The 25,157-nt window shown below is 35.0% G+C and overlaps 1 protein-coding gene across 1 annotated transcript in view; it reads right to left on the reverse strand.

Moving 5' to 3' along the window:
- Positions 1 to 25,157, reverse strand: part of LOC121858309 (mediator of RNA polymerase II transcription subunit 12-like protein) — a gene marked incomplete at its 3' end in the record, with an annotated part of 265,779 nt that overhangs the window by 103,537 nt on the left and 137,085 nt on the right. Inside the window, 8 exon segments of the mRNA XM_042354642.1 lie at positions 1,358 to 1,462; positions 1,596 to 1,808; positions 5,193 to 5,374; positions 5,775 to 5,905; positions 8,057 to 8,193; positions 10,414 to 10,540; positions 10,766 to 10,897; positions 15,980 to 16,095. Coding sequence (XP_042210576.1) covers positions 1,358 to 1,462; positions 1,596 to 1,808; positions 5,193 to 5,374; positions 5,775 to 5,905; positions 8,057 to 8,193; positions 10,414 to 10,540; positions 10,766 to 10,897; positions 15,980 to 16,095 — 1,143 coding nt within the window.

Raw genomic sequence — 25,157 nt, forward strand, 5'->3', positions numbered from 1 at the left:
TTGGGACGGTTGGTGGTGGGTGGGGGGGAGGGAGGGACCGACCGACCATCTGTTACCCCGTGAAGAATTATTATTTTTTTTTATTAACTGAATATATTTGTTTTAGCTCATAAAATTCATACAAATTACCCGGTCTGAATATAATTTACATTGCTGGAATTCTTATAATTTGATGATCATTTTGAATATAAACATCATATATTTTGCATTAGACATACAAAGTTTAGATAAAAAATTTTCTCAAATTAACTATGTTATCTTTTGTGCAAAATATATGACATTTATATTCAAAATATTCCTGGTCTTACAAGGAATCCAGCAATGTCAATTATATTATCCTAACTTTAATCTGAGGTATTATTTAATACTAAATGTTAAAAACTCTGGAAGGGAGGATTGGTGGGGGGTGGGGGGAGGGTTGGGACTGACCGCGCGGTTGGAAGAGGGGGGGAGGCAAGGTGGGGTACTTTGATTGACAGATAGTGTCGTGAAGATTATTTTTTTTTTTATTAACTGAAGATATTTGTTTTAGCTCATAAAATTCATACAAATTACCCGGTCAGAATATAATTTACATTGCTGGAATTCTTATAATTTGGTGATCATTTTGAATATAAACATCATATATTTTGCATTAAACATACAAATTTTAGATAAAAATTTTTCTCTAGGTAACTATGTTATCTTTTGTGCAAAATATATGACATTTATATTCAAAATATTCCTGGTCTTACAAGGAATCCAGCAATGTCAATTGTATTATCCTAACTTTAGTTTGAGGTATTATTTATTAAAATTTAGTGGTTTTCCCCCAAAAATTTCTCTGAGAGGGAAGAGCCGGCAGTGTAGTGTGAGAGGGGGAGGGAGTTGAGTCCATTATTTGAATGGACATTAACTTGGCGACTGTATTTCTCTATTTCTCTTAAGTATTAATTGTGTGCATGTACCATCATAAAATTAAGATGTTATTTTTACTACAACATAGGTATGTGCCTTCAAAAAGTGGAGTTTGGGGGTCGGGCCGGTTTCTATTGGAATTAATCCCATATGTTCTGTTGTTCACTTAACGCGGATTTCACTTAACGCGGGACCCTCTGGGTTCAATTGACCGCGTTAAGTGGGGTACAACTGTATATATATATATATGAAATGCTGTCATAAGGCAGAATTCTCATGTTTGAAGAGCGAGAGAGGTGAAAACTACAAAATGATGCCTACTAACAAAATATCGTATCTTGAGTGAAGTATTATATACCTCCCTCAAGCAGGTCTTGACATTATTGTTAATATGTATAAAAATATTTTTTCCTATACAACTTGAAATTAACCAAAATAAATATTAAATGAGTGAACTTACCAGCAGAATACTGTGCTGGTTGTGGAGTATCCACACTCTTGAAGATCCGCAGTAGTAGATGACAAGTCAGACGGGCACCAGGCTCTGCATCTGGATTGCCTTCACCTGTTTTAAGCAAAAGAGGTTAGCAAAAGTAATTCAATAAGAAATATGCAATGTCCCTCAAATGAAGTACAGTGAACTGCCTCATGACAATAATGGAGTCTATCTACAGTGTAAAAATTAACTATAATTCTACCTGTATTCCAAGCTTCCATTAGAGACGGCAGAACAACACACTTGAGGAAGTCAGGAAGTGTGAAGCAATGTCGAGCAATAAGAACTGCTGTAAACACAGCCAAGGAGCTGTGAATTGTTGGTGTCGAATGTGGATCACGGAGTCCAACTTGTCCCAGGACATCAATATATCCAGGACTATCTTTTGATGAGCAACACAAAGCATTCAGTACCCCTATGTAAAAAAAAATTACAAAAGTTAGTCTACAGGAACTGTATTCAGTAACTAGATTGGAGAAAATGTCATCAGGCATAAATGGACAAATGAATCCTGAAGTTACAATTTATGACCAATACTGTCCAGGGTGGCTCATGTTTTCAACCAGCCTCAACCTACACTATTAGGGTCAAGTTATCATAACCTCTCAGCATCTTCCAGCAATAACCAGAGCCCTCAAATGGACCTACAAGAAACAAGACACTGTAATAAAAACAGAAAGTGTATATTTAGAATCATGACACATCAGAGTTTGTGCATATTAAAAAAGAAAAAATCAATCACAATACAGAATAGGTGAACAAACCAATCAGTTCCAGCTGCCTCGTAGCATACCTTTAGGGAGATGGGGAGCTGCTACTGCGTCACCTACCCTAGTCTTGGTCATAAAATTAGGTTTCAAGATTAAATCCTACTAATAACCATAATCTTAGATGGTGACTCAAGTTATACAAAGCCAGCTAAGGAGGGTGGAAAACAAGGTGTTCCTTAAGTTTTGGAAATTCACATTAATGGAATACAGTATTACCCCGCTTAACGCGGTTTCACTTAGCGCGTTTTACCGTATACGCGGTGCCTCGCCAGAGCTGAACTTTCACTTAACGCGGGTTTTTTCCACGTATAGGCGGTGACGGCTCGAGAGCTATTTTTAGATTCGCCCCACCCCCCACCCGCCACCCTGCCTGACTGCCTGTTTTAGCTCATAAAATTCATACAAATTACCCAGCCAGAATATAATTTACATTGCTGGAATTCTTACAATATGATGATCATTTTGAATATAAACATCATAGATTTTGCATTAGACATACAAATTTTAGATATAATGTTTACTCTGAGTAAATATGTTATTTTTTGTGCAAAATATATGACATTTGTATTCAAAATATTCCTGGGCTTACAAGGAATCCAGCAATGTCAATTATATTATCCTAACTTTAGTTTGAGGTATTATTTATTACTAAAAAGGTAAATATTCTGGTTTTCCCACACATCTGGTGGGACGGTTGGTGGGGGGTGGGGGGGGGAGGGAGGGACCGACCGACCATCTGTTACCGTGTGAAGAATATTTTTTTTTTTTTTATTAACTGAAGATATTTGTTTTAGCTCATAAAATTCATACAAATTACCCGGTCAGAATATAATTTACATTGCTGGAATTCTTACAATATGATGATCATTTTGAATATAAACATCATAGATTTTGCATTAGACATACAAATTTTAGATGTAATGTTTACTCTGAGTAAATATGTTATCTTTTGTGCAAAATATATGACATTTATATTCAAAATATTCCTGGTCTTACAAGGAATCCAGCAATGTCAATTATATTATCCTAACTTTAATCTGAGGTATTATTTAATACTAAATGTTAAAATTTAGTTTTTCACCCAACATCTCTTGAAGGGAGGATTGGTGGGGGGTGGGGGGGAGGGTTGGGACTGACCGCGCGGTTGGAAGAGGGGGGAGGCAAGGTGGGGTACTTTGATTGACAGATAGTGTCGTGAAGAATATTTTTTTTTTATTAACTGAAGATATTTGTTTTAGCTCATAAAATTCATACAAATTACCCGGCCAGAATATAATTTACATTGCTGGAATTCTTACAATTTGGTGATCATTTTGAATATAAACATCATAGATTTTGCATTAGACATACAAATTTTAGATATAATGTTTACTCTGAGTAAATATGTTATCTTTTGTGCAAAATATATGACATTTATATTCAAAATATTCCTGGTCTTACAAGGAATCCAGCAATGTCAATGTATTATCCTAACTTTAGTTTGAGGGTATTATTTATTAAAATTTAGTGGTTTTCCCCAAAAATTTCTCAGAGAGGGAAGAGCCAGCAGTGTAGTGTGAGAAGAGGGGGAGGGAGTTGAGTCCATTATTTGAATGGACATTAACTTGGCGACTGTATTTCTCTATTTCTCTTAAGTATTAATTGTGTGCATGTACCATCATAAAATTAAGATGTTATTTTTACTAGAACATAGGTATTGTGTCGGAAAAAGTGTAGTTTGGGGATGGGCCAGTTTCTATTGGAATTAATCCCATATGTTCTGTTGTTCACTTAGCGCGGTTTTCACTTAACACGGTAACCTGTGGGTTTTATTGACCACGTTAAGCGGGGTACTACTGTACTGTATAAAAATTATGAAACAATTTTGAGATACAGAAGAAAAATATGCATTAATGGAAAATCTTCCTTAAGTTCCCAGGGTTCAAAAATGGGGAAAAATTATATATCTTCCCAACCTCCAATATTTCACCAAACACAAAATCATCATTTTACAACCATTTTCCAAATTTGGTGGGTTAACTGCTGTTACCTGATGGCAGCTCTCATTGTTGCAGTGTCTCTTGTAGTCCTTCTTCTCAGGGTCTTAACACCTAATGTTATTTCTTACAACCTCTCCCCATGTCATTCAAGGTTTGCCCCTTGCTCTTCTCCCCTTCGCATTCTGACTCATGCTTCTACTGACGTAATTGGTCTCGTCAATTTAATCTACATGACTAAACCAAATTAACTTTTCCCAATGCAAGACTTCACCAATAATCTCAATACTCACCTACTCTATTAGCTCTGAACAAGGTTTCCCATCTTTCAGTGTCACATTGCACATTCTCATTTAAGCTCACTCAAGCTCAAGCTGAAAGTACAATTCTATTTTTGAAATGGTGCTGTCCAGAGCTGGCCTTTGAGCAAGGAGATTGCAAGACAAAGGCCTGGTGCTGGATATTTAGAATAGCCAACAATGAAGGCTGGGGTTTCAATAAGGATAAGAGTTAAGCTAAATGTTTAACTGAGACCAACCATCAACCTTGACAGTCTACATCCTGTAAACTTGAAGGATAAAATTATGAGTCTCATTTGACCACTATAAAACTATATATAGTCCCTTTACTTGTTTCCAAACAGCAAAACTCTGAAAAAAAAAAGATGCCCATATCTTAGCAGATAAAAGATACATCTGATCCAAACTGCTGCCAGGTTACAGCTGAGAGGTTAGTCCAGCTTTCCTGAATCTTGTACAAAAGCATGAGTAGGGTTATGCAGAAGCATTGACAGGTCAAGACTCTTTAGCCATTCTGTTGTTGATGACAACACCTATTTCTTGAAGGACCGTTTCAGGGCCCTGATTATAGCTGGAAGGAAACACTAATTACTGCAACTATCTGCTCTTTCAAGGAGTTATGTGGGCTCTAACGTTATAGATTAAGGCTAGTTAATAATGCGAGTCATCCATGAAGGCTGTAGTCACAAAAAATATTCTGTCACAGTATATAAGGATGCAAAAACCTATTTCAACATTATCAATCAATACATACCTAACCACTCTGCAGATAAAGCAGTACATGATGCAGTTAGCTCTGCACAGAGAACGGCCATGTCATTCAACTTTTCATTTGAAGTATTGGGTGAACATGCATCAATGATGGCATTACACACAAAACTATATCGATTACCAGGATCAGACAACTGCTTCACAATACTTGAGTCAACTTTTAATCTGGAAAAAAAACGTACTTACAGTATAATAAAAAGATCTAAACAGATATAAATATTCTGAATGCAAGCATTAATTTATTTGGAAACATATTACAGCTTTTTCTTAACACCCTATGAATCATCCTTTTCATTTCCACTCCATATCTGCAGTAAGTTCTCCTATAACACTTGCTTTCATAGCATGATTTGTTTATAATGCGATAAATGTATTAGGTAACAAATCTTCTATAATTCTGATGTGATTTGGATATAGTCATGCGATTTCATGAATAATAGTTTCCTTTTATCATAGTTCTCAATTAAGATTTTGTAAAACTCTTTGTTGACTAGAATTAAGAAACTACATAAACACTTATACAAATGGCTTCACTTCATCTAGGTAAAATCATTCTAGGACTTACTTTGGATTCTTGATGTACTCATCCATAAACTGAAGTGACCAACGATATGTTCCCTGTGCTGGGCTGATGCTGGCATACAGTGCTTGCTTGATCTTCGGGTACACGACTGAGAACAATTCATGATGCTTTGACTGAAAACACAGTAAATTAATATTAATTCTAATACATAAACTGTTCTAACTGACATGATGCTTTGACTGAAAACACAGTAAATTAATATTAATTCTAATACATAAACTGTTCTAACTGACATATCAGTTTAAAATAACAGTATTCCTAGATTTTAAAATAAGGTAAATTAATTTATGTCTTACCAGCTATCAATCTATAGAAAAGTACCTTGGGTCATTTTCCAACAAAAAGGACTACGGAGAACCTACTCATATACCATATTCTCAAACAAATTTTTCATGATTCTCTCTCTCAAAACAGGAAGGGAACTGATCCTGAAATATCATCTCATGAAAGAGTAACAGAGCCTAGATTAGTCAACTTACATGAAAACAAAAATCCACAGGTTGAAAACCCAAGGCTCCAAGAACCAAGTTACATGACTAGATGTTATAAAACAATAATTTATGCATTCCCATTTTTCTAAATTTCTTAAAGAGACCTGATAAATACAATACCGGGGTAGTTATCATTAAAGGCTGAATACATTGAAACTTACCATGTAGCTAGCAAAAGTGTTTTTCTTGATAATTTCTATACGGCCTCCCGCCATAAATCAAGGAGCTGAATTGTGTGCCACCATTGCATCCGAAATACCACTTTTGATTATAAATATTTCACGTTTAACATAGATTTGTCAAAATATTATACCTTTTTTGTTGGTTCCTAATACCTTATTATATAGTGTTATAAAGAATCTGATTCATACAGTGGTGTGGCCCTGAGTACTTCTAGACATTAAGTCTGGCATTCTTGCAAAAAAAGGTTGAACACCACTGTTACCTAGATTGTCATGCTCTGCTCAAAAGCACCACTTCATGACCTCCTTTATTTCCATCTCACTCCAGCAGCCCCAACAAGGAAGAAGGAACTTGAGTCATTCAATTCAGTTTTAGTATAACTGGGAATTCTGGATTAATCACCAATGTGTAATCTTATGTCTGGCTCAGGCAACTTGTGCAACTAGAGCAGGGGGTAAGAAATAGCTAAAATCTCTCTGTGCTAGTTCAACTATCTACCCCACAATGGGAGCTTGATTACTCTCCATGGAACTGACCTTGGAAATTTCTGACACCAGCCTGGAGATGTGATGATCTAATCTCTTAAAACAACTCACAAGCACCTTTGCTGATTCCAAGGTTTCTTCCTAAAGTTAGGATTTCACTGACATCTTTTTCAGGAATGCCAAAGTAGATGTAATGGCACACAGATCATATGTCTCAGGCCTACACCCTGGTTGAGTAAATTTGATGGCCTTAACTCTGCAGATTTGTGTTAAATATACAGACTCTAGTAGCTCAACACTTAGGAGTGATGATTAAATTGATTGGCTAGTTTTACATAAGACTAAACTGCTTTTACAGGACACAGTGAATGATGAGGGCCACCAGCATCTAAGCATGAAAACAAATTTCTTCAGGCCAAGAAGTTGGAATCTAATTTTTGGGAAGCACTTTTAATTTTTCCTAAGATAAGGTCCAAACAATGATGGCCAAAAAGATACATCTTTTTTAGAGCTTGCAGATTATTAATTTTATGGGATATAAACTTCTACAAATGTTCTGGTTAAGATTTTCTGAAAATAGCTGAATTTGGACACATTAAGAATTAAGAAGGTAAAATTATGGAAGTTCTACTGCTTAGTCCTCTGGTAAAATTCTATCTATGTAAAGTATCACCCTGAAATATCACTAACAACTATATCTTTCAACTTTATGACACTAATAAAAATACATTGCAGTACTAATGGTTTCCTTTCAACCAAAGAGGGATTAAGAATGATATAAAGTACAGTTATGCACTATACTGCTCGTACACTACACTCTATCTCCATATATCTATCTCAGTACTAAAGTGTATATATACACATGAACAAACACTGAGACACATCAAGACACAACTGGTGGGTAACTAAGCACACATCATGACACATAACTAAGCACACATTACAGCAGATTAATGCCTCATCAATCCTGCCTAGCCAGAGGACTGAGTCAATGTCATATGGGTTAGATGTCAAGGGTGTTACCAACTGAAGCATGTTGTAATTATGGAAAGGAAAAAATATGAATGTCTTATAGAATTAAATTTAAAATAAAGAGTTCACTTACCTTCAGGAAGGAGCACGATGCATAAAGTTCATAAAGATAAGCAAACACCACTCGCTCAGGAGATGTACAATCCGAAGGATTAGCCTTTACTAAACGACACAAACCTTCAAAGATGGCAGAAGTTTGTTCCTGGGACACTGAGAAAAATATGAATAATGTGGTTTTGAAGTAAAATATCCCATTTCATGACCAAAGGAAAGTCAGTGGACATGGAATCCATGATTTTAAACAACCTTTAGTGAGCCTGCCTTTAAGTCAGAGACCCATATGTTTACCAAAAGGGAAAATAATTTACAAAAATATCAGGATATGCTTCCTACTGTGAACATTACTTCTTCACTTCTATTAGATAAATATGTTTTTATATGTTCATATGTTCCTGTAACTAGAGACAAATCAAGTTAAAATAGAAATGAGAAAGTTTTGGGTTAAAAAAATCATTGTACAAGAGGTCTTCAGACACAGAAAAGTAACAGTGTTTGGTGATATGATAGAAAAGAAGGAAAGGGAAGTAAGATGGACACCTCAAGACTCAACTGCTTCATATCATCTTAATAATTAATAAGTACAATAATTTATTATCATCATGTACTATGTGCTTCCATTCTTCATCAACAGACATATTATAGTGCAGTAATAATATATACAATAGGAAGCACTCTTCTACCTTGTACCATTCTCAAATAACTCTCCTATTATACTGTATGAGGCTGCAGCTTTTATCCATGGCAGCTGCCCTAATTGTTTGAAAAATGAATTTGGTAATGTAATGATTCTGAATAAATTCTCTACAAGATTAAAAAAAAAGACCCTCAAACAAAATATTTTAACATGCTATAATGATGGGGACTCGGTTCTTTTGTGAAAGAACATAAGAAATGTTTATACCGGAGTCTATAAAACTAGTTCTAATTAAGTTAGAAATACCATTTTTATACCAAAATAATCCTGAATAAATTATGTAAACAAATATATATTTATAAACAAAAAATCTATATGATAAGGGCCAACAAATGGAGGTATTTCTGGGGCACAAGATTTGAATGGAGCCAAGTGTGACAACCAAGACAGCACACACTGCTGCAAGATGTATGTGAGCTCCTGGCACCACCAGCTGCTGGGTGACTCAGCATTTGTACTGAGAGTCAGCACCAAGCTGCTCAGAGTATGAGACCGAGGAAAAATTACCCTCTTTTCTACAAATGTTAAAACCCTAAGTGAAAAAACAACAACATGGCATATAAAAACCCTAAGGTAGTACAGTCTAGGCTAAAAATTACATTAGTTTGGTGTTCTTAGGCAGCGTAAGTGAGTTGAGTCTGATATCCTCCATCCTCTGGAATTTTCCACCTTGTAATATAGACAATACAGACCCCCACCCAGCCTGGAATTAAACCCAAACCGGACAGACCTTCCCCCAAATTAGTCTGGATTAGAGGAAGTTTATTGTATGTGCAGTATATACTGTATATTCAAGTGACACTGGTTGTACACTATAAAGTGCAGATAATGATAATCTATTGTATAATACAGAACAATTAGGTAGCAAAAGCATGGCAGAGCAAAAACTAACTAAAAACATTAAGTAAATGTACAATAAATTCTTGTCTCAATGTATGTGCATTTCATTGGTGGTTGTTACTAGGCTAATATGTAGCACACTGTACTGAAATTTTGCATTTACACTAATTGTACATGTGCTTTATGTCTGCACATAAAAAGGTAGTCAAATATTCAAAATGGACACATTTACCAATATATTCACTGTTACTGTATTAAGAAAAAAACTGAGTGCAAGTAACAATTAATACAGGATATTTATTGTATGTATCCCAGTGTTAGTGAGATTTTCATTCTATTTTATAGAGAATATCCACTATGAGTGTGAAAATAATCACTTGGACAGTAAACAATATCCTGCTGTTAAACATGTGGTCAACTGGATAATAGGCAGGTTAGGTTCACCTTAGGATGTTCAGTAACATGGATCTTGCAGGTCACTTGTCCTCACACATTTGTTATAAATAATGCCAAGCTCAATAATATCAAATAGTTATTACAATGAATTCTATTTAAATCATAATAATTACTAAGTCTTAATTTGTACTACTGTACTCCTTAATCTAACTTCTTGTTCTTTGTATAGTACCGGTATTTAAAAAAATCTAAAATTTATAAGGTTTTCTTTCACTCATTCAAGTCTTTTCATACTTTAATGCATGGTTCCAGAATAATGGAAGATAACTCACACAAATATTTGTTGTCATTCATTTATTCTTACTGTTGTAATAAACGAAATAAGTGAATAAACTTTGAAAATAAGGGAAAAACCATGTTAATGACCATGAGTGACTTACCTAAGAGACAACAATGATACTTGCGGAGAACACCAACAACATGCAGGAGGAGGGTGGGACAATACCAGCCAGCTAGACACCCACGTTCCACCAGCTGAGCCTCAATTTCACTAACCTCTTTGATCATCTGGACAATGTAAGATTTCAAGGTGAAAATCAAGTTACCATATAGTACAGTATTAGTATACAGGGCTGAATTTGGCTATAATTTTTTTGTATAAATATTATCACCCCTGAGGTGTCTATCAGAAGGTCTATTGAAATTTTTTGAATGTAACAGAAAGTATGACAGTTCCATAAGACCATTTAAATCATATTACAAAATTTGATAACAAATCTTATATTTACAAACCTGAATACAGAGTTCAATGAGACCATGAACATTGAGTGCTACTTCCATGAGGTCCATCAAGAAGGCAATGTGATCATGAGTTGGGAGGTAATTTGACATACCAGATCCACAGCCTGACAACATCTCCAGAACCTAGAAAATTAGAGGATTTACCAAGAACTCATATTTCAAAACTAAAACCAGTCTGAGTGACCCTTGTTATGCATCCCACTAAATCTATGGGGTCAAAACCCAGATTAACCTCTTGAAAACACTAGGAAATTATCTAATAATGTGAATTAGTTACATCTAACTATATCTAAAATTCTGGAAGAGAGCTTGTAAATATTATACAGGTACCCCACCGATATTCCGGCACCCTTGGTTCCTCGGTTGGTCTGGCAAAACAGATAATCCGGCAAGGATTATCAGTTTTGCCGGACCAACCGAGGTCAGGTTATAATAAATCAACAATACACCTCTGACCCACTAATGATACACCTCCTGTGTCTGTAAAGCACCATGGACTGCTAGAAACTTAAATTAAACTATGCATTTATACTAAAATTAATCACTATACAGTATTACCCCGCCTAACGCGGTTTCACTTAACGCGTTTTATCATATACGCGGTGCCTCGCCAGAGCTGAACTTTCACTTAACACGGATTTTTTCCACATATACGCGGTGAGTGTCCGGCTCGAGACGCTATTTTTAGATTTGCCCCACCCGCCACCCTGCCTGACTGCTTGTTTTAGCTCATAAAATTCATACAAATTACCCGGCCAGAATATAATTTACATTGCTGGAATTCTTATAATTTGGTGATCATTTTGAATATAAACATCATATATTTTGCATTAGACATACAAATTTTAGATAAAAATTTTTCTCAGAGTAACTATGTTATCTTTTGTGCAAAATATATGACATTTATATTCAAAATATTCCTGGTCTTACAAGGAATCCAGCAATGTCAATTATATTATCCTAACTTTAGTTTGAGGTATTATTTATTACAAAAAAGTTAAGTATTCTGGTTTTCCCACACATCTCCTTGGGACGGTTGGTGGGGGGTGGGGGGAGGGAGGGACCGACCGACCATCTGTTACCCCGTGAAGAATATTTTTTTTTTATTAACTGAAGATATTTGTTTTAGCTCATAAAATTCATACAAATTACCCGGTCAGAATATAATTTACATTGCTGGAATTCTTATAATTTGGTGATCATTTTGAATATAAACATCATATATTTTGCATTAAACATACAAATTTTAGATAAAAAATTTTCTCTAGGTAACTATGTTATCTTTTGTGCAAAATATATGACATTTATATTCAAAATATTCCTGGTCTTACAAGGAATCCAGCAATGTCAATTGTATTATCCTAACTTTAGTTTGAGGTATTATTTATTAAAATTTAGTGGTTTTCCCCCAAAATTTCTCAGAGGGAAGAGCCGGCAGTGTAGTGTGAGAGAGGGGGAGGGAGTTGAGTCCATTATTTGAATGGACATTAACTTGGCGACTGTATTTCTCTATTTCTCTTAAGTATTAATTGTGTGCATGTACCATCATAAAATTAAGATGTTATTTTTACTACAACATAGGTATGTGCCTTCAAAAAGTGGAGTTTGGGGGTCGGGCCGGTTTCTATTGGAATTAATCCCATATGTTCTGTTGTTCACTTAACGCGGATTTCACTTAACACGGGACCCTCTGGGTTCTATTGACCGCGTTAAGTGGGGTACAACTGTATTACAAGAATTACAGTAATGCAAATTATATACTGCCAAGACTAGTCAGCGACATTTTACAAGATAAAAACTTTAAGCCTAAACTGCCTTCACCCTGGCTGTGAGGGGGGGTGGGTTGACGTGTTGACAGCTGTCAGGTAGGGGAGATAACAAAGTGGTAGTTATCAAAACAGAAGGAGTTTTAGCTTTTCCCTTATAAAATGTCACTGAATTGAATTGGCAGTATATATTTGCATTGCTGTAATTCTTTTAAGATATTGATTAATTTGACCATAAACATCACATAGTTTGCACTAGACAAAAATTGTTTAGTAATTAACTTATTACCTGTACAGGTTTACCCTTAGGACAATTATTTCTTTTACCCTTTTCACAATATATAATTAGGATAGTTAAAATAAATGAAGAAAGTTACATATATCGTCCCGAAAATATGAGTTAAAAAACTTGTACTGTACACAAATGTACAACACTAGACTAAAATTTCTATCTCTTGTGCAAACTATGTGATTTTTATACTCAAATGAATTACTATCTTACAAGGATTCCAGCAATGCAATTTATATTCTGCTAAGTCTAGTCTGCTACATTTTATAAGATAAAAACTTTAAGCCTTAAACTACCTTCACCCAGGCTGGGAGGGAAGTTAAGTGCCCCCCTCATAATTTTGTCCGGACTAAAGGAGGTGCCGGATTATCAGCTCCCAGATAATCAGTTGTGTACCTGTACTCTACAGTAAGATCTCATATTTCGCGCGATTTCATTTCGCGTTTTTGAATTGCGCGAGCACTTCCTAATATAACCAAGTCTTATATTTGGCGTAAAATATCGTGAGTTTCGCGAAATCCAGCCAGCTGAACGCTGTAATATTGAATGTTGCAGCATAAGTATGTTTTTTGGTTGGAATAATGAGGAACACTCTTTGGAATGATGCAAATAAGGTGCAAGAACTTAAAAAAAAACAACAACGAATAATCGAACTAAAAAATTCGGAAATTGTCGAATAATGCCAAAATGTACTATACAGTATTACCCCGCCTAACGCGGTTTCACTTAACGCGTTTTATCATATACGCGGTGCCTCGCCAGAGCTGAACTTTCACTTAACACAGATTTTTTCCACATATACGCGGTGAGTGTCCGGCTCGAGACGCTATTTTTAGATTTGCCCCACCCTGCCTGACTGCCTGTTTTAGCTCATAAAATTCATACAAATTACCCGGCCAGAATATAATTTACATTGCTGGAATTCTTATAATTTGGTGATCATTTTGAATATAAACATCATATATTTTGCATTAGACATACAAATTTTAGATAAAAATTTTTCTCAGAGTAACTATGTTATCTTTTGTGCAAAATATATGACATTTATATTCAAAATATTCCTGGTCTTACAAGGAATCCAGCAATGTCAATTATATTATCCTAACTTTAGTTTGAGGTATTATTTATTAAAATTTAGTGGTTATCCCACACATCTCCTTGGGACGGTTGGTGGGGGGTGGGGGGAGGGAGGGACCGACCGACCATCTGTTACCCCGTGAAGAATTATTATTTTTTTTTATTAACTGAAGATATTTGTTTTAGCTCATAAAATTCATACAAATTACCCGGTCTGAATATAATTTACATTGCTGGAATTCTTATAATTTGATGATTATTTTGAATATAAACATCATATATTTTGCATTAGACATACAAATTTTAGATAAAAATTTTTCTCAAATTAACTATGTTATCTTTTGTGCAAAATATATGACATTTATATTCAAAATATTCCTGGTCTTACAAGGAATCCAGCAATGTCAATTATATTATCCTAACTTTAATCTGAGGTATTATTTAATACTAAATGTTAAAAACCCTGGAAGGGAGGATTGGTGGGGGGTGGGGGGGAGGGTTGGGACTGACCGCGCGGTTGGAAGAGGGGGGGAGGCAAGGTGGGGTACTTTGATTGACAGATAGTGTCGTGAAGATTATTTTTTTTTTTATTAACTGAAGATATTTGTTTTAGCTCATAAAATTCATACAAATTACCCGGTCAGAATATAATTTACATTGCTGGAATTCTTATAATTTGGTGATCATTTTGAATATAAACATCATATATTTTGCATTAAACATACAAATTTTAGATAAAAATTTTTCTCTAGGTAACTATGTTATCTTTTGTGCAAAATATATGACATTTATATTCAAAATATTCCTGGTCTTACAAGGAATCCAGCAATGTCAATTGTATTATCCTAACTTTAGTTTGAGGTATTATTTATTAAAATTTAGTGGTTTTCCCCCAAAAATTTCTCTGAAAGGGAAGAGCCGGCAGTGTAGTGTGAGAGGGGGAGGGAGTTGAGCCCATTATTTGAATGGACATTAACTTGGCGACTGTATTTCTCTATTTCTCTTAAGTATTAATTGTGTGCATGTACCATCATAAAATTAAGATGTTATTTTTACTACAACATAGGTATGTGCCTTCAAAAAGTGGAGTTTGGGGGTCGGGCCGGTTTCTATTGGAATTAATCCCATATGTTCTGTTGTTCACTTAACGCGGATTTCACTTAACGCGGGACCCTCTGGGTTCAATTGACAGCGTTAAGTGGGGTACAACTGTATACAATAGAACAGTATTTTATCGTTTTATAGTAAACAATATACTTTAAAATAAGAAAAATGAATAGCATGGATGTGTATGTGTGGGAAGTGCACATCTGTATTGAGGAAGTGAGCTGCAACTTGCCAGTTGCACTCACTCCCCCCCGTGTGACGTCAGGGACTACAGACAGCAGCCACACACTCCTCTTGAGTCAGTTTCATGACTGCCCGGATGAGCAATCAGGTCAATAAAGGCAGAATTTGTATCATTTGGAGGTTATAAATGGGAAAATCAGAGGTTGATGTAGAGTGGCCACTGGCCAGTCTATATTGTTATTTTTTTCCATTAGTTTATGTATTTGCATTTGACAAAATTGAATTTGGCGCAATTTTTTCAGTCTATATTACTCGCGAAATACAACATCTTACCGTAGTATAGTCTGAGTATTTATGATTTAATTTTTATTAAAAATGTTAGGGGTTGAACTGTACATGCATAATATTTTTGAGGGGTTAAAATTCATACATTTTCATGGGTTATTTCAAGGGGTTAATATGAGTAAACCCTACATACTTAGCTGGGTTCACAACATGTATCACTCAAGATTACTTTTTTGGTTATAAACAACATTAAATATAAACACCTTAATAACACCAGCATTCAGCACCAATTATTAACCAACAAGAGGAGGAAGATCTAGACCTACAAGCCCCAAGATTCTGTACAGTACTGTACACATAACATAAATAAAATAAAAATTATTCAATAATAAAGAATACATTTCCTTATCCCTCTTCAAGCACAGTAATTAAATTAATTCAAGAGCTCTCTATATGCAACTAGCTAATATAATAAAGAAACTTATTTGTTTAACTCACCTGAGAAGCCACTGTACTTGTAATATGGTGTTGATCAAAGTAAGAGAGTCCGCAAAATTTACTTAATATTGCTTCAAAGTTAAATTCTCCTCTTGAAGATTTTTTTACCTTACCACCTGAAAAACAAAACAAAAACATATTACATTAAGTAATTGCAAAAGAACTCCTTCCCGTATGTGAATAACAATAAAAATTCCTTAATGAAAACTTATGATATATTACTGTATATTATACAGTACAGTAAACCCCCGCTTTACGCGGTTTCACTTTACGCGTTTCCAAGTTTACGCGGTGCCCTGCCGAAACCGGAATGCTCACTTTCCGCGGTGTGTGTACCCTTTTATGTGGAGAGCGGCGCGAGCAGGGTGCGCACAAGGTCGCCCAGTCATCAAAACATTACCGAGTTCTTCACCCGCCACCCACCACAGCCGGCCCAAGTCAGTGATAGTGATAGTGAGGATATGGACTTATATGGACTTTGAGGGGTTTGACAAAGAGGTCCTGCAAGCCTCTGTGGTGGATAGTGATACAATTGATACAAGTGATACAGGTGAGGGCCAATAATCTGCCCTCTGCCTCGGAACCAACCCCCCATCCCCGTGTGCCCAGCCATCTTTTCTACTAATGTAAATGTGAAAAAACCTAATATTATTGATATTTCTCTTAATTATTAATTGTGTGTGCATACCATCATAAAATTAAGAAGTTATTTTTACTACAACGTAGGTATTGTGTCTGAAAAAGTGGAGTTTGGGGGTCGGCCCGGTCTCTATTTCAATTAATCCCATATGTTATGTTGTTCACTTTACGCGGGCCGCCGTGGGTTGAATTAACCGCGTAAAGTGAGGGTTCACTGTATATATAATTTTGTATTGTATTCACTGATGGGAGTAGGTGGTGGAGTGAGTGTGTGGTGGGTACTGGAGCGGAGGAGGAGGGTGGGAAAGGAGGAGAGTGGTGAGTCACTGAGACCCGGTGGGTGGCTCCTCCTCCCGGTTTAAAGCCTCCATTTTCGTAGCAAGGGTAATGGTCTTACGTTGCTTCTAAACTACGCTAGCATCAGTAGCACTTGATAGGCGCTTGGAAGCCATTTCAAATTGTTAGAGTACAGTATTAAGAGTAAAAACACTTTAACATGCATGAACGCTGTGGAAGCCTAACAAAGACTGGCGTCACTTGGGGACGCTGCGACGTTCCGTGAGTGAGAGGTAGTGCGGCAAGACGAGAGAGGGTAATACGCCGTAAAAAGTAGTCCGTGATGATGCTAAAAACGTTATATTCAGTTGTCGGGACGTTAACCCAATTATTGGTAACTAATGAGTAGTGACTTTATAACGAAACAATGCTATTGGGGGGCAACGTTAAACAAGGATTTACTGTATCATCATTTATATTTATTAATGGGTAAAATTTTACCATAGTATTTTGATGTTTAGATTCGAGATAGGCTATATTGGGTAAAGTTTAAGTTTTGGTTATCCCTGTACTTAGACATGCAGACTACGTTTTTTTTGATGGTTTGCGATGTGTTATGAACGATTTAGACCTTCTATATTCAATCGGAAATCACGAGTTTTGAGTTACTACCTCCCCCCCCTTACCAATGTATATTAAGCTAACCTTGTAACTCATCATACCCTAACCTAACCTATGATCTGTATTTTCTAATGTGTTAAAAAAAATTTTTGCGACAGAAATTCCGAAGAGATAATGTGTCTTATTGTTTAAAGTACTTAATCCCATAGTTTGAATCTTAAGGTTCCCCAGATGACCAAAACCAAAATAATACCAATATTGTTTCGAATATTTATACTGTGAAATTTGTTTTATGGGCAGCTAATATCCATTGTATTATTTTCTATGCTTAGTAATATTTATATATTCAGATTAGTATTCCTGTGTTGCACAATAAAGCACAATTAATTATATAATAATATTTATTTACTGAGTCAGTCAGCCGTGGTTGGACAACTACAGCTGGCTGCCTCCTGCTGGGAAGTTCACCCCAATCAGTGATGTCACAACCAATCACAGAGGTTGTTGCAGTCACATGACTTTTTTTGCAACTTTAATCCTTATTTTTTTACACTTTTTGGCCCAATTAATTTAAAAATATCATTACCACAGTGAATTTAAGCGTTTTCTTTACCCATTGACCTGCCATCTTATGTAAAAATTCTGACCATCAATTCACGTTATTATCTTATTCGTATTTACAATGAAAGTATAATAAAAATTAAATAAAAATCATTTTCATATACAGTAAATAATAACTAAATCCCAATTTGTATAAAAAAAAAAAATACTGAAAAAAAAAGGAAGAGCGCCTTGTGCAAAGAAGCTGCCGGGCAAGGGAAGCTGCTGGATTAATGAGTGGTAATGAGCATCACCAGTAAACAAGAGTCAGAGCTTGACGGTCTCTTTGTTTTCATGCATCTGAATAGGAAAAGGAGAAAAACTTTCTCAGGTTTCTTATGTCATTTTTGAGTCCCTTTTCAACATGAGCAAGAGAGCAAGTGATGGTTCAAAAGCTAAAAGAAAATGTATAAACGTAGCCGAGAAACTAGATGTTAAAATGATATTAAAAAAGGTGAGAGGTATGTGGATATTATATGGAGCAAGCAATGAACATAATATTATTTTCTGAAGTGGATCCATTAACAGAACGAAGCATTAAAATTAACAGGGACGTGAAAAACACTTAAGACCTGTACATAAAGATGTATAATGAGAAAAGAAAGCGGCTGTGAAAGGTTCTTTCGACAGCTTTATTATTCAAAGGCCTAAACCATCAACTACAGCTACACCATCAAATTCAGCATCATTAGCAACAACTTCAGGTTCAGTAACAGTTTCAGCAACAGCTATGATATCTTTATGGAAAGCTTCAGCTTGAGTTGAACCTGATTGATGAAATCATCTGAGTAAAAATTTGCACAATATTCATTGGCTGTCCTTATGTTTTAGACTTTACCACCATTTGTGAGTAGAATTTTTGTTTTTACATTAGTAAGTATTATTTAAAACATATATGAACAGCAATAAATGTTGCTTTCATATTCTTATGTACTAGAGAAATGACGATGTTTTCGCATATACGCACTTACATACGATGGCGTTCCCAATCTATTTCGTATTTTTCTTTACCATTAATGGTTAGCTACTTCTATTGTTCCATTTATTAACATTAAATAACATTACTTAATACTGTACATACATTTTCATTTTTTTTACATTAATTTTACTACAGCAACAACCAGAGTCTTATTTCTTCATTTTTTCATGTAGAATGTAGAACCATTGTCATTCGTCACGGGTGTTGGAAATATGAACGAAAACTATGCCGTCTCGTCTCCTCATGTGTTTTTTAATATTCTACGTATTATTAATGACTTGCATTGTTCATTTCGAATACCGTATTTCTCGGCATATAAGCCGACCCCCGAATATTTAGCTGAAATATCAGTTCCAGACTGATGTCGTGCGTATAAGCTGACCCCCAAACTCGACTCATTATGAGCATTACCGTTACGAGCGGTTTGACGTTCGGTACTGCACCGATTCACCTTCATAGTTGACCTCATCTGTTTACCACATTCTCTCCACTTGGTATTTTCCATATCTATGAGGTGGTTGTCTTTAAACCTTTTGGTAAAATTGCCCCACCAGCAAAAAGAATGAAATACGACGCATCGTTCAAGTTACCCGGTAAAAGTTGTAAGATTTGCAAAGGCATCAAACAACTCTGCAGCTACAAGAGAATTCGGCGTTAACGAGAAGCAGGTTCGAGAGTGGAAGAAGACTGAAGAAAAGTTAATAGACATCACCAGAAAAAAATGTGCCCAAGGAAGAGGTAAACAACAGTGGCCAGAACTGGAGGAGAAATTATTCGAGTGGGTCAATGAGAACCGAGAGAGTGGATACGTCATCACCGGGAACGCCATATGTATTGACGCAATGAATCTGGCCAAATCAAATCCAGACACCGGTAAAGACTTCAAGGCAAGAAGAGGGTGGTGTAGTCGTTTTATGAATAGAAAAGGATTAGTATCAAGACAGAAAACTAAAATCTCACAGAAGTTACCCAGTGACATGTTTTCAACGGTACATTATTCAAATACGGCGCAACCACAATTTCCCTGTAACCTGTATCGGGAATATGGACAAAACTCCAATGAACTTCGATATGATCAGCAATCGAACGATGGAAGAAAAAGGCTCAAAAACTATTTTGGTGAAGACGACTGGACATGAAAAAGCACGCTTCACAGTGGTTTTGAGTTGTATGGCAGATGGAACAAAGTTGAAACCCATGATTATCTTTAAGCAGAAAATAATGCCAAAAGTTAAGTTCCCAGCGGGGGTGTATGTGCACGTGCATGAGAATGGTTGGATGGACGAAGAAGGAGTTAGGCTGTGGCTAGAACACATTTGGAGTAGGAGTCCAGGTGGACTGAGGAAGAAGCGTAGTTTGCTAGAGTGGGATATGTTCCGGACCTCACTTGACTGAGCCAGTGAATAAATGCTTGAAAAAACATAACACAGACACTGCAGTAATACCTGGTGGATTAACATCTGTTGTTCAGCCTCTTGATGTATGCCTTAATAAGCCTTTCAAGGACAGTTAGAGATAGGTGGAACAAGTGGATGATTGAAGGTGAGAAAACATTCACAAAAGGAGGAAATATGCGAGCTGTGCCAATTGAGTTGCTGTACGAATTTGTGATAGATTCTTGGAATGCCATAAAAACAGAAACAGTAGTAAAATCATTAAAAAAATGTTGCATATCCAATTCTCTGGATGGTGAGGAGGATGATGTGGTGTGGGAAGATGACGATGAAGCCGCAGCCGAGTCGAAGGACTAGGATTCACCGGAAGGAACCACTAGTTCAGAGGAAAATTTTGAAGGATTCTAAGCCATTTCAATTTTATATTGTATTTTAACATTCTTAATGATGTCTTTTTTTTATCCATGTCTTAAATAAAGAATTTGTATTTCAACACTTTCTTTTACTACTTGGGGTGAATAACAGCTGATCAAGCCACCACACCAGTAATAATGAGTTGTAAACAACGGTCGTGTTATATCGCTGTTGTGGTATTTCTATTATTTTAGTATTTTAGGCCATTTCAGTTCATGTCTTTATAATAACAAAATTGTATTTCAAAGTTGTTTTATTTATGGGTTCTCAGAAAGAGAATAACAACTGATTGGGCAGTCACATTGAAGTTTGTGAGTAGTAAATAGTGTGTCTCGCTGCTATGCACCAGAAATTTTTAAGTTTCATGATCTAGATCTGCTGTATAAGCCAAACCCATGATTTTGGGGAATTTTTTTTGGCTTACAACCTCGGCTTATACGCCGAGAAATACGGTATATAAACATTAATTCAATCAAATACATATTCAGTAATAAACAATTATAAATCTTTTGTACATATTCTTAATAAGATAATAGACGAGGTTTCCTTGAGGGTCGTCACGGGAGTTGTAAACATGAATGAAAACAATGGTGTCTCGTCTCCTCTTGTGTGTTTTAATATTCTATGTATTATTAATGAATTGCATTGTTCATTTCGTATATATAAACATTAATTCGATCAAATACATATTCAGTAATAAACAATAATGAATCTTTTGTAAATTTTCTTAAGATAAAAGACGCAGTTTCCTTGAGTGCACAAGTTTACATTACTGTTCCACTATCACTCTTTTTTTCTTTGACATCAATGGTTACTTTTACTGCACATTAAATAACATTAATTAAAACGTGCATATTTTTTGGCATTAATTTTACTTTAACAACAACCAGTGACTTATTTTCTTGTTTCAGATGGATAACTGACATTATGGGTGTAAACACGACAACAACAATAGTGTCCAATCTCCTCTTGTGTGATCTTATTATTATTGATTTATAAACATTATTTAAAGAATATAGTTTGCATTTTTCATTAATTGTATTATTTTGTATTATTTACGCGGTCAATTGAACCCACAGGGTACCGCGGAAAGTGAAAACCGCGCAAAGTGAACAAGAGAACATATGGGATTAATTCCAATAGAGACTGGCCCGACCCCCAAGCTCCACTTTTTCCGACACAATACCTATGTTGTAGTAAAAATAACATCTAAATTTCATGATGGTATGCTCACACAATTAATATTTAAGAGAAATACAGTTGCCAGGTTAATGTCCATTCAAATAATGGACTCAAACCACCCCCCCCCCATCCTCTTCCCAGCTCACTAGCTCCTACCACTCTGATTAATGTTTGGGTGAAAACTCTAGATTTTAACGTTTAGTAATAAATAATACCTCAAACTAAAGATAGGATAATATAATTGACATTTCTGGATTCCTTGTAGGTCAGGGAATATTTTGAATGTAAACTTCATATATTTTGCACAAAAGATAAAATATTTGCTTTGTGTAAACCAAATTTTTACATTAGATCTAAAATTTGTATGTCTAATGCAAAATCCATGATGTTTATATTCAAAATGATCATCATATTGTAAGAATTCCAGCAATGTAAATTATATTCTGGCCGGGTAATTTGTATGAATTTTATGAGCTAAAACATATATCTTCAGTTATAAAAATATCTTGACATTCTGTCAATAAATCTTCTCCTGGTACCTCCCCCTCTCCTACCAGAATTAAATATGATTTATTTAGTCATAAATAATACTTAGACTAGTTAGGATAATATAATTATTTCTGGATTCCTTGCAGGTCAGGAATATTTTGAATGTAAACTTATATTTTGCACAAAAGATAAAATATTTGCTTTGTGTAAACAAATTTTACATTAGATCTAAAATTTTGTCTAATGCAAAATCCATGATGTTTATATTCAAAATGATCATCATATTAATTCAGTGTTATATTCTGGCCGGAATTTGTATGAATTTTATGAGCTAAAACATATATCTTCAGTAAATAAACAAAGAAATATTCTTCAAGGACACTATCTGTCAATCAAAATACTCGGTCCCTCCTCCCTACCAGAGAAGGGATTGGGAGAAAATAGTATATTTACATTTTAGTAATAAATAACTAGACTAAAGTTAGGATAATATAATTGACATTTCTGGATTCCTTGCAGGTCAGGGAATATTTTGAATGTAAACTTCATATATTCTGCACAAAGGATAAAATATTTGCTTTGTGTAAACCAAATTATTACACTGGATCTAAAATTTGTATGTCTAATGCAAAATCCATGATGTTTATATTCAAAATGATCATCATATTGTAAGAATTCCAGCAATGTAAATTATATTCTGACCGGGTAATTTGTATGAATTTTATGAGCTAAATAAAAAAAAAATTATACTTCACCGTATATGAGTAGATGCATGAAAGTGAAAGTCTGGTTCTGGCAAGGTACGTGTAAATGAGAAATGCGGAAGTGAAACCATGTTAGCGGGTAATACTGTATATATATTTCATGTAGATCCAAATGACGTGGATAAGATAAATCTTGATAAATCACGGAAAGAAACACCTTAGCTTTGGTCTTTATTCAAGACATCTTCAGAGGCAACTGAAGATGTCTTGAATAAAAGCAGAATATATATATATATATATATATATATATATATATATATATATATATATATATATATATATATATATATATATATATATATATATATATATATATATATATATATATATATATATATATAGCCTATACATATATATTTTCACAATACAGTATTTTATAATCGCAGTCATGTACTGAATATTCTATGTAAAAAATATAAATTTTAAATGAATTATTTCTAGTGTGGTCAACTTCCTACACAAAGACAGGCTATAAATAGCCGTCTTATCTCCCCTCCCCCTCCATCCCTCTGTTCTGAGAGAGAAGGTCTTGGTAAATAACTTTTGTTTGTTTATTTTCATTGTTTGTCTAATTTATCATGTTGTATCAAAGTAATATTACAAACAATTTTAGGCAGCTACCAAACAGGGAGATACTACCGCCTGGGAAGATATTGGAAGCATAATGTACAGTATTGTCTAATGGTAGATCCTACTTCCATATGGCATCACGAAAATTGTGACCAAGTCTTAGGTTGCTGATCTATCTTTCTGCCTCATTTACACACACTTGCAGAGTTTCAATTGTTTCTCTTCCTTTGACAACACAACATACATACAATATAATTTTTCTCACCTTTGATCTTTTTTCCTTTTTGCATTTATTTATGGTTGGTTATTTAAAATAAGGCCAATTCACTTAAAGTATTGGCATCAAATTTTACCGGCTGGTGTACACTAGTGACTCACTTAAGCGTCAGTTATTTAACTGGAACTAATGTCAGTGTGAGTAAAATATTTCCATTTACTTGAAATAGATTTGCCGATTTATTTGTTCATTTATTTATTTATAATATACTGTAATATATTAAATATACTGCAAGTATTTTCTTTAATTTATATACTTGTTTTGCGAAAAAGGGAGGCTACCATTATACCTGGTAGGTGAAGTTGACCAGACATTTATGGTGATCATTAAGGACCAAACTCCGAATCCATGACGTGACTTCTGTTCATCATTTATATCCTAAATTTACCACTGTCGGTAGTTTCAAGAATTAACGCAGTCATTTACTGAATATTCTTTGTAAAAAAATAAATTTTAAATGAATTATTTATAGGAGATAAGTATTATCATCAGTAAATATACAGATATGCATTACTGACCACCTCCGAACACAAGGACGGCTAAAAATAGCCACAGCAGTCACAGTCAAGGTCACTTTCCCTTTCTTGTCACTGGCAAATGGGGGGGGGGGGTGATGATAGCAGCTGTGTTTATTACCGGGGTATATTGTTCTTTTACAGTATGTTAGACAGGTTTATAATACATTTTTATTATTTTAATATACTGGTAATCTTCATTTTAATCCAGCTTCCCAAACGTAAGTTTCAGTATAAAATAATTAGTGGTAGGACCTTGTGAGTGGTTTACCATGTTTCCATCACCACTCTTGACACGCTAAACCGCAATATTTAAGAGGTAAGAATTTTATCTCTGGCGCTTAAGACGACCCCCTAACTTAGGGCTGATTTTTTTTATGGTTCAAATTCCGTCTTATAGGCCGAGATATACGGTATGTACTGTAATAGCAAATAAATGACTATAATATATGAATATA

Source organism: Homarus americanus, unplaced genomic scaffold (genome assembly GCF_018991925.1).
Source record: "Homarus americanus isolate GMGI-L3 unplaced genomic scaffold, GMGI_Hamer_2.0 scaffold57980, whole genome shotgun sequence".
NCBI classification, from domain to species: domain Eukaryota; kingdom Metazoa; phylum Arthropoda; class Malacostraca; order Decapoda; family Nephropidae; genus Homarus; species Homarus americanus.